Below are 12,267 nucleotides of genomic sequence, written 5' to 3' on the forward strand. Positions count from 1 at the left end.
TGCACGTTCCATACCGGTTGGGGTAGTCTGAAGCACTGCGGTGTCTTCAGTATCTTCAGGAGGCAGTCCCCGGATCCTGCGGCTGGTCCGATGGACGGGAGTATCGACTAACACAGGGCTGGTGCGTCCGCTCCCAGGAGGAGTCTGCGGCATGAGTGAGAAGTACCCAGCACCTCCACCACTTTGCCACGCGCCTTCAAAGGGGGCTAATGACGTTTATTGATGAGCAGCTGGGCTCTGGAGAAAATGGCGGCGATAGCTAACCATCGAGCGTGGCGGTTAGCACGCGCACTTCTTTCTTCTTGCGCCTCTGCGCTTGCCCTATTCCCACTACTACAGGTGACACTATTATCATTTGGTCTGGTTGTTTGTAGACCATTTCTGAGACTAAGTCGCAGTCGATACACGATTGCCTGTTCCCGCATTGCCACGTTACCTGTCCATTACACTTATTCTCCCCGTTAACTACTATAAGGTTCTGTTCATCGCACAGCTCCAGCACTAGAGAACCGCTATAATCACTATATCCGCCTAAATCGTCCACGTGCGCATTCATATCTCCCACCAATATCACCTAACCTGATTTCTTGAACTCATTAATATCGCCTCTAATGCAATCAATCAATTCCTAATTTTTATTTCTGTTACCATTACCTGTCCATATGTAAGCTACTAGATGGTTTTTTTAAAGTTTCTTAGGACTCTTTAGTTTATCTCCTCTAAAACCCTACGCCGAGCTCGTTAGCAAACATCTCACGTTCCTGAAATTTGCCCTTGACAGCCACCTTCCCGTGGAATGAAAAACTGCTGAAATGATACCAGTACACGAATCAGGTGACACAACACCACGTTATAATTAGAGGGCGATTTTCTTGACATGTACAAGTTGCAGATTTTTTGAACACATCATAGTAACATGTCTAACAAAGTACGCTGGTGATAACAATCTCTTCACTTTTGTCAGCATTTTATAAACGGCTTATTTGCTATGGGCCTTTGTTGCCGGCTAGTTCGCTTTTTATAAAGAGATGACGCTTGCGCGGCGCCTGGCCATTTCTTGCCTCAAGACTCGCCGCCTAGCACGAACGTGTGCATTGCGTGGACGCTAAGCAGCTCAGTGTTTGTAAAAATCTGCTTAATATGATTTACGCGTACAGCTTCGTATCAGGGCTGCACAAAGACACTTTGCAAATGTGTCAGGATACAAATAAAAGATACTGAGATGATAAGTACTTCAGGTACAAATCCAATATTCTGAGCCAATAAGTGTTTGAGATACATAATCAAGATACTACCAAATTATTTTATCCGATATGCCGCTTCCTATTTGTATCTTACGATACATCGATACATAAGTTAATTCCCCAATATAGCTCCACTACAGGGACCGCTGTAGTGAAAGGTGTTTCCTCTTAATATTGTATTTACCACCAGCAGACTTCGTTCCTTTCAACGTCTCTGTACCAAAATGGAAGCATTTTTTTACATTATAATCAAGAGTTTTATTGCCATTCCGCAGCAGTCTACGCCGGACATGCACCAGATCAACGCTGGTACGCAGCCTTAACAGCAATCTTTCCATGCACCCTTCACTTTTTGTTCTAATCATAAAGGACTTCCGCGTATTATGTTGCTACGTGTTTGTTTGTATTTGTTTCTGATTGTCCTACACTAGTAAGCCCTGAAAACGTAACAATGTTTTGAAACCATACATCGAGCTACGTACTTCTTTTCTCTATTTGTCAGTAAACGACAGTAAATGCAGTGTAGGGTACCAAAGTATACCTTAATTACGTAGAAAGACCAGAAAGTTGGAAGAACGCACTGGATGACATATACCACCACCCCGTTTCAAATGACATGCTCACATCGTTTTTATATTGATGATAACGTTATAGGAAGTTTGTACCAATGTTTAATGTGCTGATAATTTTAAGCGAATGTTGAAGTTTGAGGTCAAGCAGTACACATCGCTGATGATGGTCTTGCAAAACAGGTATCTTGATTTTACTCTATACTAGGAAAGGGCGAATACTGAAAGTTTCGCATACGATTCGTGAGTTAAGTAATACCAGTCTACAAATCTGGTTAAGCTGAACCTCCCAGACAGCTACAGGCCGATATCTTTCCTGAGTTGCATCAACACCACATTTGAAAAACTAATTTCATCGCAATTACAGCACTACCTGCGTTATCGTATGTTACCAGCAGCATGGTTTTGTAGCCAACAGGTGCACTTCTACGGCTGTGTCGATGCTTTCGCAACTTATTAATTCCGGTCTGCATGGAAACAACATAGTAGTAGTATTTTTAGACGTTAGGAAAGCGCTTCATGAGGTTAGTAATTCCATTTTAATGGAAGAAAAGGCATTGCTATGGCATCAAAGGTGCATCACTTCAAATATTTTCTATTTATATATCGGCGCGTACGCACAAAAGGTAGTCATTGATCGCATTAATTCATGCTACTATAATATTAACTGTGGGGTACCACAGGGCTCGGTTCTAGGCCAGATGTTGTTCTCTCTCTATATAAGTGATGTCCCACAAGCCCTGCAGAGGCCAAAAGCATTGCTGTACGCCGACCACACAGCTCCAATTTTTACAGTGCACTCCCTGGCGCTCTCCAAAACGACGTAATGACCGATTTGTCAAACAGTTCGGCTTGGTTCACCAAGATTCAGTTGACTATCAACTGTGCAAAAACAAATACGTTTTATTTCACTCTCGCAGGAAACATATTGATAATGTAGTTCTTAACCTATCATTAAACAATACTCTTATTCAACAAGTCCCTTCTTTCAAATACATAGGGGACATTTCTGATGAGAATTTACACTGGCATGAGCAAGTACAGAATGTATGTGCAAAGGTAGCCAATAGGGGCTATACCCTAATAAAAGCAGGTAGGCTCCCCGCCCACTGCTTCGCATAACATCGATTCCTACAGGGCGTGGAATCTGCCGGCTTTTTCACAGTCGGTAATTCAAAAGAAAAGACTAATTCAACTTGCCGTACCCAGGTGACCTAGGAAAAGCTTTTGGAGCAAAGTGGAAAGTATGTATTGCCTTTACTACCATAGTGGTGAATACATTGTGCGTGTTTTTTTTTTTTCCATCTATGAACCGTAGTGAGTGTGTCCTTAAACATGCCCTGTATCGAAGTCCATTCCTGTAAAAATTCGTGCGTGGTATCGACAGTGTCCTGAAATAAATGAAATAAACATTGGTGAATATTCTGCCTACCAAAACTGGCCTGATAATGTACCACTGGCTGTCGATATTTGTGGGCCTGGTAAATAATTTCGCGGTTGCTCTCGCTCGCAAGATTTCGCCACATCCAAAGCTAAGCATAATTTTTGAAATCATAGATTCCGCATGGGTGTAACATAATTTTACAACTTGTAAGTGGTACATGTGTTGATAATACGGCACACCAAACGGTTTAATTTTCGTGGACGCTGAAATTTATGGAAGATAGAATATCTGTTGTCTTCGAAGAGTTCTCGACGTAATAAAGGTCTTTTGTCTTGGCTTGGCTACTCGCAATTCAAAATTTGGCATCGTCTGCCCTCAGACGTGTGCTGTGTAGAAGGCCGGGTTCTTGCGTATGTCCGTCTTGACCACCTTGCCGGTGTCAGTGTGTGGCAAGGAGGGAGGGAAGTAGACGCCCCCGTACAGGTGCTTGTGCTTGGCCAGGTTATCTGCGAAGTGGAAGTAGGTTCCTTGTCACGGGCTTGATACACTAACGAATGCATTGCAAATGGGATACACTGGTACATAGCTGAGCGAGCCAGCGCAGTTGCCGCAATGGCCTATACAACGGCCGCCTCCATCTGGAAGGTTTGAAATCGGCTACTATCATAAATCACTGGGTTTTCAAGTTTAGTTAACTCGTTCACTGGCGAATCAACAATGTCGTCGAGCTAACTAAGAGAGAGAAAGCAAGAATAGGAAAGGGGGTAGGTCGACCAGATGAGTGTTCGATTTGCTACCCTAAGCTGGGGACAAACATTTCCGCAGAAACAATACAAATGTAAACATAAGGTTTGGTCTCTAAATTTTCTTTAATTCAGTTAGGTCCTCAACAACTGCGTTCACAAAAATAATAACGTTAAGTGCAAGCATGTACATTGTTGATAAAACCTACGCATTTCATTGTTCTTATTTGTCGCACGTGGTATTCAAATCTCTCCAATGTGAAATTGCTTCCTTCGCTTAAACAAACTGTTATTATTTATTTGTGTCGCACCTGCAGAACACATTGCCCTTTTCAATGTGTTCTTGCTGTTAGATGCTTTGAAGGCGGCGGAAAACTACGCAGAACAGTATTATTGATTGGCCAGATAAGGGATGAGGCACGCTCCTTGTGCGCGGTGCCAGGCCCGTTGCCTTCCTGCTCGTTTGTGAATTCCGGGCAAATCTTATCTAGTGAGTATTAGCTTTATATGAAATACAAAGCGACAATCGCCTATTTTAAATAGTTTCGCCGAAATAATATAAGAGAAACAATGTGGACAGCTGACACACACATTGGAACGAAAACTTCTTTTGGTGCAGTAGCTAAGAAAATGTTATCTCTACATGGCCATGAGCAAAATGCTCCTTCACAACATATTATAGAGAAGGAAGCGAGGTGGCTCCACGAATTGCACTGTTCCCAACCCATTTAGAGCATACCCGAAGTGTCGATAATGCAGCTGATCAAAATGTAGATTCTAAAACGTCTTAATCAATTTTCCCCCAACCAGACAGGTAATTCTGTCGAAATGTTTAGCTTCAAATTTGCGCAACTGCATCTAAAACACTTGGCTTTCTCAGGCGCAACTTGCAAAATTCAACTGCTGACGTGCGTATATTAGCATACCTGACGTTTGTACGCCCGCAATAAGAATTTGCATCTGCTATATGGTCACCATAATTTAATAACCATGCTTGAACGCATACAGAACCGAGCTGCCCGATATATCACTGGGAATTTTGATCGGAACTCCAGTATAAAGCAGATTAAGCTCGATATTGCTTTACAGCCCCTCGACATCAACCGCAAGGTTGCTTTGCTCTGTCTACTTCCCAAATATGTTCATTCCGATAAGCCATACATCGAAACCCCCATACATCGCAACCACCCCTCGAAACCCCCCCCCCCCTCCTGTACGTCCTCAAGATTACATAATCATCTTAGCTTCAAGCGCATTTTTGGTAAAACTGCTGCTTTCAATTTATCTGCTGTACCTCGTGCCGTATCTTACTGGAATGGTCTTCCCGATGAAATCGTCTCGATAACCGATAGTAAAATATTCCGTGAACATCTGTGCGTGCTTTTTGCTTAATCTCCTTCCTTTTAATTGCTGTTATGCTTGGGCATTCTGTGCTTTGTTTTGTTTTTTAGTTCAGCCACTGTACAGTTGTGTTAGATTTATTTTTGAGTTGTTTCCATTGTACTCAACAGCTCAATGCTACATTTCCCCCCTTACTCAATGCCCGACCGGGCCTGCAAGGGGTTTTCTAAATAAATATTTAATTCCATTGACCATGATTAGCACCAAGTAGAAATAGCCTTAAGGATGGATTGAAGAGAAGATGCGTCAGTGTCGCATACTATTTCTCTCAAGATTACGCAATCATCGGCGAATAAATGATTGTTAGAAAAAAACACAAGAGGGTAGATCATTTATGTAAATTAAGAAAAGGAGGCGACCAAGTACCGACCCTTGAGGTACGCCGGACCGTACTCTGCTTGGCTGTGAGTTTGAGTCATTAGCAAAGACAAACTGTGAACGGTTAGAAAGAAAGCACTCAAGCCATGCAAGCAGTCTGGGACCAATGTTAATTCGATGCAGCTTAAAAATTAGAAGATTATGGCACACTCTGACAAACACCTTCGAAAAGTCTAAATATATACAGTTGTCAGTTGAAGAGTGGTCGAGCATGGCATTTAGCTAATGCGTAAATAAAACAAGTTGTGTTTCACATGAATATGTCTTGCAGAAGCCATTTTGCGATGGTGAAAAGAATGAATTGGTTTCAAGAAAGCTAGCAAGATTAGAAGCAAGTATATGTTCTAGCATCTTACATGGAATAGAAGTGAGCGAGATAGGGTGGTAGTTAAATGGAGAATGCTTGCCATCCGACTTATGGAGTGGGATCATCTTCCCGACCTTCCATTCAGCAGACAAAGAACCCTTGCCTGTTAGAATATCATTGCCAGAAAAATAAAAGAGTACCAACTAGTGCTTTTCAAAAATTTCGCGTTTATTAAATCGTGTCCTGGAGCTGAAGACAGTTTTAAAGATGAGATAATTGACACGACGCCTTCTGGTTCAATGATTATGGGAAACATTGCTTGGTAATCGTAGTCGTGCGTGGATGGAAGAGTATGTGTTTGATGAAAAATTGTGTATGAAAACATCATTAAAGTCTAGGGTTTGACGAAAACTGGTCTGGCGAGGAAAGAATATGGCTGAATAAACGTACACTCGCCAACTGAAGAACACAAAACAGATTGACGTCCCGTACAATGCATGATGGTCTTATTTAAATACGCGTCTGAAGACGTAATGCGCTTGCGTACAACTCAGGGAGGGGGCACGTGTCCTGTTTATCGTGTTAGTAGTAGATTGTATGTAGAATGATTCAAGAAGCAATCGGGATGATATATTCTTCTCTCTTTCGATGATGGAAGCCGAATGCCAGTTAATACTGTGACCAGTCTTCTCGTGATGCTCTGCCAGGGCGCTGCAAACCGTGTGTCCTTTGGCTACATCATTGCGGTGCTGCTGTAGCATTCTTTTAAAGTTTCCCGCCTCGCCCACGTAGCACGCCTGGCAGTCCTGGCAAGGAATGTTGTAGATGACGCGGGGATATTTTTCTTTTTCGAGGCGGTCTTTGACTCGGACGAGTTGTTTTAGCTTGCCTGAAGGGACATGGCAGATTTGTCGATGTTCGACAGTTTGAGTCCCTAAAGTCGAAGTTGGCATCTTTTAAATTCGATCCCTGTAGGTGGCCACGGCCGGGATTCGATCCCGCGACCTCGTGCTCAGCAGCACACCGCCTTAGCTGACTGAGCCACCCCGGCAGGCCTTGGTGTCGTTTTTAAGCATTCATGGCAAGGTATTGCCAAGAAAGTGATCCTTGGCTTGTTTAAGTGCGGCTACATACTCATCTGCCGCCAGTTTGTATTGAGTCCACCGATAGTTGCTAGGCGAACGTTTGGCTGATTCGTGCAGACGATTCCTTTTATTAGACAGGTGCTTGAGACGGTTGTTATACCATGGGGCGTTTTGATTAAATGCAAGGGTGCGCAATGGTATGTATTTGTTATTTCAGCAATTTTTGCAGCAAACATATTCTAGTTGGCGTGAACGCTACGGCTGTCGAAGTTGTTTAAAAATACGTCTAGAAAAGCAGATAGTCGGCGTTGATGGCTTCACAATTTCCTTTCGCGTAGTTTCGAAAACATTTGAATTTGTTACCGGTTTTCGGTCGCAAAAGATTTATGTCAAACGAAAGTGCCGAATGGTCACTCAAGCCGGGCAAATATGTGATGTCGGAAACTAGGTCAGGCCACGATGTTAATACAAGATCAAGTGTGTTCGCAACGTATTCGGTAGTTCGCGTGGGTTTAGTAACAATTTGTGAAAGTGAAAAGACAGAGCACATGTTTAAGAACTCATTGACTAAAGACGGAAATGATTGTAAAGTTGGAGATTCTGAGACCAAACTGAGATTTTTCCTGTGCTGATAGTAGATGTCATGTCATGAGGGAGGTAGTGACCGAATACTGCACCAGGGAGGCCAATTCCTGTTCTGGTGAGGGAGTGACATTGACGAAGCTTAGTGGGCCTGCCTAGTTTGGTTGCACCTGAACTAGTATAGCCCCACTAGCTTTCGGCAATATATATATTTTTTGACGGTGTCAGTCACCACTCCATGCCTGAAAATGTAGTGGACTGGAGTAGGATTCGAACTTACGACCTTCAGATTTGAAGTCGGGTGTTCTAGCTCTGCTCCACGCCACCACCAACTTGGCGCAAGTTGGAATACGCTAGCGCAAGACAGGGGTACTTGGAGATCACAGGGAGAGGCCTTCGTCTTGCAGTGGACATAAATATAGGCTGATGATAATGATGATGATGATGATGATAGTAGATGACTGTGGACGAGAGTTACCATGTCTACTTGGTCGCAACTGACTGAGAAAGCTTAAATTGAACCGGCAGGAAGTTCACACTGTACAGCAAAACGATGCCGCGAATGAAATAAAGAAGAAATTTGAGGCCGTGTTTTCTACGCAGATTGGATTGATAACGGGCTACAAAGCACAAGTTAATTTAAAGCGAAACAGCAAGCCAGTATGTTGTAAGGCCCGTCCCGTGCTTTTGGCGTTGAGGCAAGCTGTGTACGAGGAACTGGACGCCTTAGAACAGACTGGGGTATTGAAAAAGGTCACCAGAAGCGATTGGGAAGCTCCGTTTGTGGTGGTACCAAAAGATGGAGGAGCAAAAGTGCGGCTGTGCGGTGACTACAAGGTCACGGTGAACCCCGTGCTTCTGACTGAGCATTACCCTCTTCCTTTGTCAGAAGAGTTGTTCGCAATGTTAGCAGGATCAAAGGTATTCCGTGTTCTTGACCTTGCTACCGTTTACCAACAAGTAGAACTTAACGAAGAGGCGAAGGCGATTTTAACGGTAAACACACACCAAGGCCTTTACCAATACGAGAGGCTCCCTTAACAGCATGTTAACAGCATGTTACAAGCATGTGTCATTTTGGTATTTAGACATAGGAATACTGCGCGTAGAGGCGAAACGTGCGAAAGCGGTGAAAGGGCGGCATTACAAACAAAATCAGTTCGCTTTTACATACATGGCATAGAAAATACCCCGACTCATCTCAAACAATACCATAAAATATGAAAACATCTGATTTCCAAGCATTCCCCCATTTTCGGGCATTATGTCCCGCACTTTAGATGCACAATTACACGGGAGACTTCGCGTTTCCAAAACTTGGCCTCGGGCGACGCAACGGTAAGCTACGTACACAGAGACGGACGCAACAGAGGCTCCCCGCCGGATCATGCTAGACGTTCGCAGAATGCCTTTTACTCGCACTCAAGACAAATGCGTTGGTGCAAAGCCTGTTTTCAGTCCTTTTTAAGGTGGATACACACGCGAGGGCCAAATCCCGCCTGCTCCGCGGACAAACAGTGACGTCAGCACTTGAATCCGGCGCAGCCGAGTTAGGTCGCATTCGCACAGCCGGACCACCGTTTGCGGAATCCGCGTGCTTACTCTCGACTCCAACGTTTATTAGCAGCTGCGCGTTTGCATACTCGGCGTGCGCTATATGCCATAGTGCTATGAATCCCTCAACAAGCACCAAAAGAGTGACGGTTGCCTCGTCACTTAGCGTTTTCTTGTGCACCTCACTCATGTTGAAGTCACGCAGGCTGCGCGGTCTGAGTAAATAGAAATGCGCGCGCAACCACGACTCGCCTTTCCCGCTGCATCACAACAAATACACGCAGTCACTGCTGCACAACGACAACACACGTGGCTCCAAGCCGATAACACGCCATCGTAGCCACGCCAGTGCGTCCGATGTTGACAGATTTGACGCTGACTACGCTAAATTGAGGTCAGACGACCGCCAAACGGACGGATGGAAATACCGGCGAGCATTTTAAATCCGGACCGCGAGCGGAGGAGCCCGGACTAAGCGAGGGTGGCACGTTTTGATGACGCGCGCGTCACCTGATACGCCATCCGCTGCGAAAATTCCTCCTCCGTCCGGTCGTGTGAATCCACCTTTAGAAGACAGAATTTTCTTTCAAATGACAACTTTCTGATATGTTCCTAGGCGTTATCTTTTGCGCGTTCTGCCGGCGCCAGCAACACACTCCCATGTTATCACTCTTGGCAATCGCCCATCGACAGGCGTGAGTACCGAAAGAAAGTATATGTTGTTGTGGGGCCACAAATAACGTCACAAACTTGTCCCTCTAATGGTATCTTCGACTGGTCGCCTCGGAGCGCTCTAGATCGCTCTCGCGAGCGGCTTTGTCTTCGGCTGGTTGAAAGAGGGTGCGCGCCTTGCGTTCGGCTGGTTCTTTTCGATCGCTCTCCTCCCGCGTCGAGCACTCTGAGGCGCTCCGCGCCCTGTCGTCGGAGCAGTCGTCGAGATGAGCGTTTCCAGCAACGTTATCACAGCACAGCGTCGCCGTTCTTGGCGACGGTCCACCGTAGCCTAGACAACCTAGGCCACAGCATGCTGGCGGCTCAACGAACGGTTGTCCCATGCACCGGCGCGTCCGCCGGTTTAGCTTTGAATAGGCGAAACATCGGACGTTAGCAGTAGTCACGTGGTTTCGCATCTGCCATTTCCTCCTCCGAGAGCGAGTCACACGTTCGGCTTGCGCGCTTGTCCTCTACCACTGAGTTCGGGGAACGCCGGATCTGCACGACTCTGCTTCGGAGGATGGATGCGACCAGTCGAAGATACCATAAGATTCATTACATGCCAAACTAACTGTCACCACGGCTGAGCTGCTTATCGCTAACTGCGTCACAGCGCCCTGCGCGGCCAGTGTGCCTCAACAGAACCCAAATAAGTTACAATAATCCCCTAGGAAGCGTCGGAAACATCTCCAGCTTGATTCATTACCTCAAATTAACTGCGCCAGGACGGCCGAGCTGTTTTAGGGGCGAAGCTCCTTATAGCGGCACCCGTTCCGTCCCCGTCGTCGTAGTAGTAGTGTGTAACCAGTAGTGTGTAACCAGTCTGAGAAAAATGAGAAAAAAAATTCCGAAGTTGTGTCCGCAGCGCGGAATCGAACCAGGGACCCCTCGCTTCCGAGCGCGCGGCGTTAGCCCACTACGCCATGAAGCGGACATGGACACACGCACCACGATGGCAATAAATACCCAACATTAACGAAAGGCCGCGTTTCTAGCGCGTTTCTAACGCGTTTGTGCTAGCGCGGTACAGCCCGTGTAAGAAGCTGGTGTAAGACGCTGTGGCCTCTCCGCCTTACCTTCAACGCGTTTCGAACGCGCTGCCCAAAGCGGTGGCAAGTCAAGTTCAAGTCGAGGAGCGTTTATGAATACGGGGGGTATACTCTCTCAGCAGTCATGTGATGGCGTCGGCAAACGCGGTGCACGTTCCGGCATGTGTAAATGGCTGCGTAGGACGCTGTGGCCGCTCCCCCTTACTAGAGAGTACTGCACGTTTCTAACGCGTTTGTGCTAGCGTCCCCTTAAGCGGGAGATCCGATGATTCCCTCCGCAGCTTCGCCCACTCATCATCATTCACCCCGTGGATATGCTGTGACTTTTTTCGCTAACTGCGTCTTTAGTCTCGGTCCCGTGCCGAAAGCCTCATTGCGTCGTAGACTGAAACAAAATTTCTGACCTTGCCGTAGTCTAATAGTGCAGTGGTGTCTTGTCCCAGTGCAGAAGGAATGCAACAATACGACGGGAGCCCAAGAAAACAGGCTACATTAAAAAAAAAAGGAGACAGACGGGTCGCCGCGGGCGAGCGCTCACATGCGCTCGCAGCCGTCCTCGCTCACTTCGCTGGAGCCTCTGGCGGATGACGCATGCATCTGGCGCGTCATTGGCCTGTCGCTAGGTAACGCAAGAAAAATAAGCCGCAAAGTTTAAGTTCATTTATACGCAAAACGTTTTAGTTTTCGCGGTAAAGAATTAACAAAATAAAACAATGTCTGTTAAATTAATTTCACTTTCTTTTTTTCGATGCTCGCGGCAGCTAACGTTCGGAATGAATACTCTAGCGTGGTGTATGGGGACGTGTTTCCTTGCTGAATTTCTTTCTCTATGGTGTGGGCTCGGTGCGGTTCTTTAAGAAAGAAACCAGAAGAAAAAGTTCCACAAACATGCAAAATTTGGAAATCGAACCCACGACCTCTCGGTCCGCGACGATAGATCGCCGAGCGTTTAACCCATTGCGCCACAAACGCATTTGCAGAGAGCTACACAGACGCGCCTTATATATCTAACACTCCTCCGTGTACCCGCGCTCTTGCTCGGGGCGGTGCCGCCGCCTACGAGCAGAAAAGAGAAGTACTGCATTATAGACAGTTTTAGCAGAGCGTTCACGGTCCGCTCCGCTCAGACCGTCGTGTCCGAACGATTCGCGCAGAGCCGCTCAGCGGAACGCTAGCGGGAACGCTAATGCGCGTGCGCACAACGCTCATATCGGCAGCGGAACGAAGAACGCTGCCCACGGTCCGCTACGAAGCCAT

The 12,267-nt window shown here is 46.1% G+C and overlaps 1 protein-coding gene across 2 annotated transcripts in view; it reads right to left on the reverse strand.

Annotated features, from left to right (window-relative positions):
- Positions 1 to 2,938: 2,938 nt before the first annotated feature.
- LOC119461826 (uncharacterized) overlaps positions 2,939 to 12,267 on the reverse strand; it is a 370,449-nt gene continuing 361,120 nt past the window's right edge. For both annotated transcript variants that reach the window (XM_037723200.2, XM_049672281.1), the window contains exon 11: positions 2,939 to 3,703. In XM_037723200.2, coding sequence (XP_037579128.2) covers positions 3,573 to 3,703 — 131 coding nt within the window. In that variant the 3' untranslated portion in view covers positions 2,939 to 3,572. The remainder of the gene's footprint in view (positions 3,704 to 12,267) is intronic.

Source organism: Dermacentor silvarum, chromosome 8 (assembly GCF_013339745.2).
Source record: "Dermacentor silvarum isolate Dsil-2018 chromosome 8, BIME_Dsil_1.4, whole genome shotgun sequence".
Lineage (NCBI taxonomy): Eukaryota > Metazoa > Arthropoda > Arachnida > Ixodida > Ixodidae > Dermacentor > Dermacentor silvarum.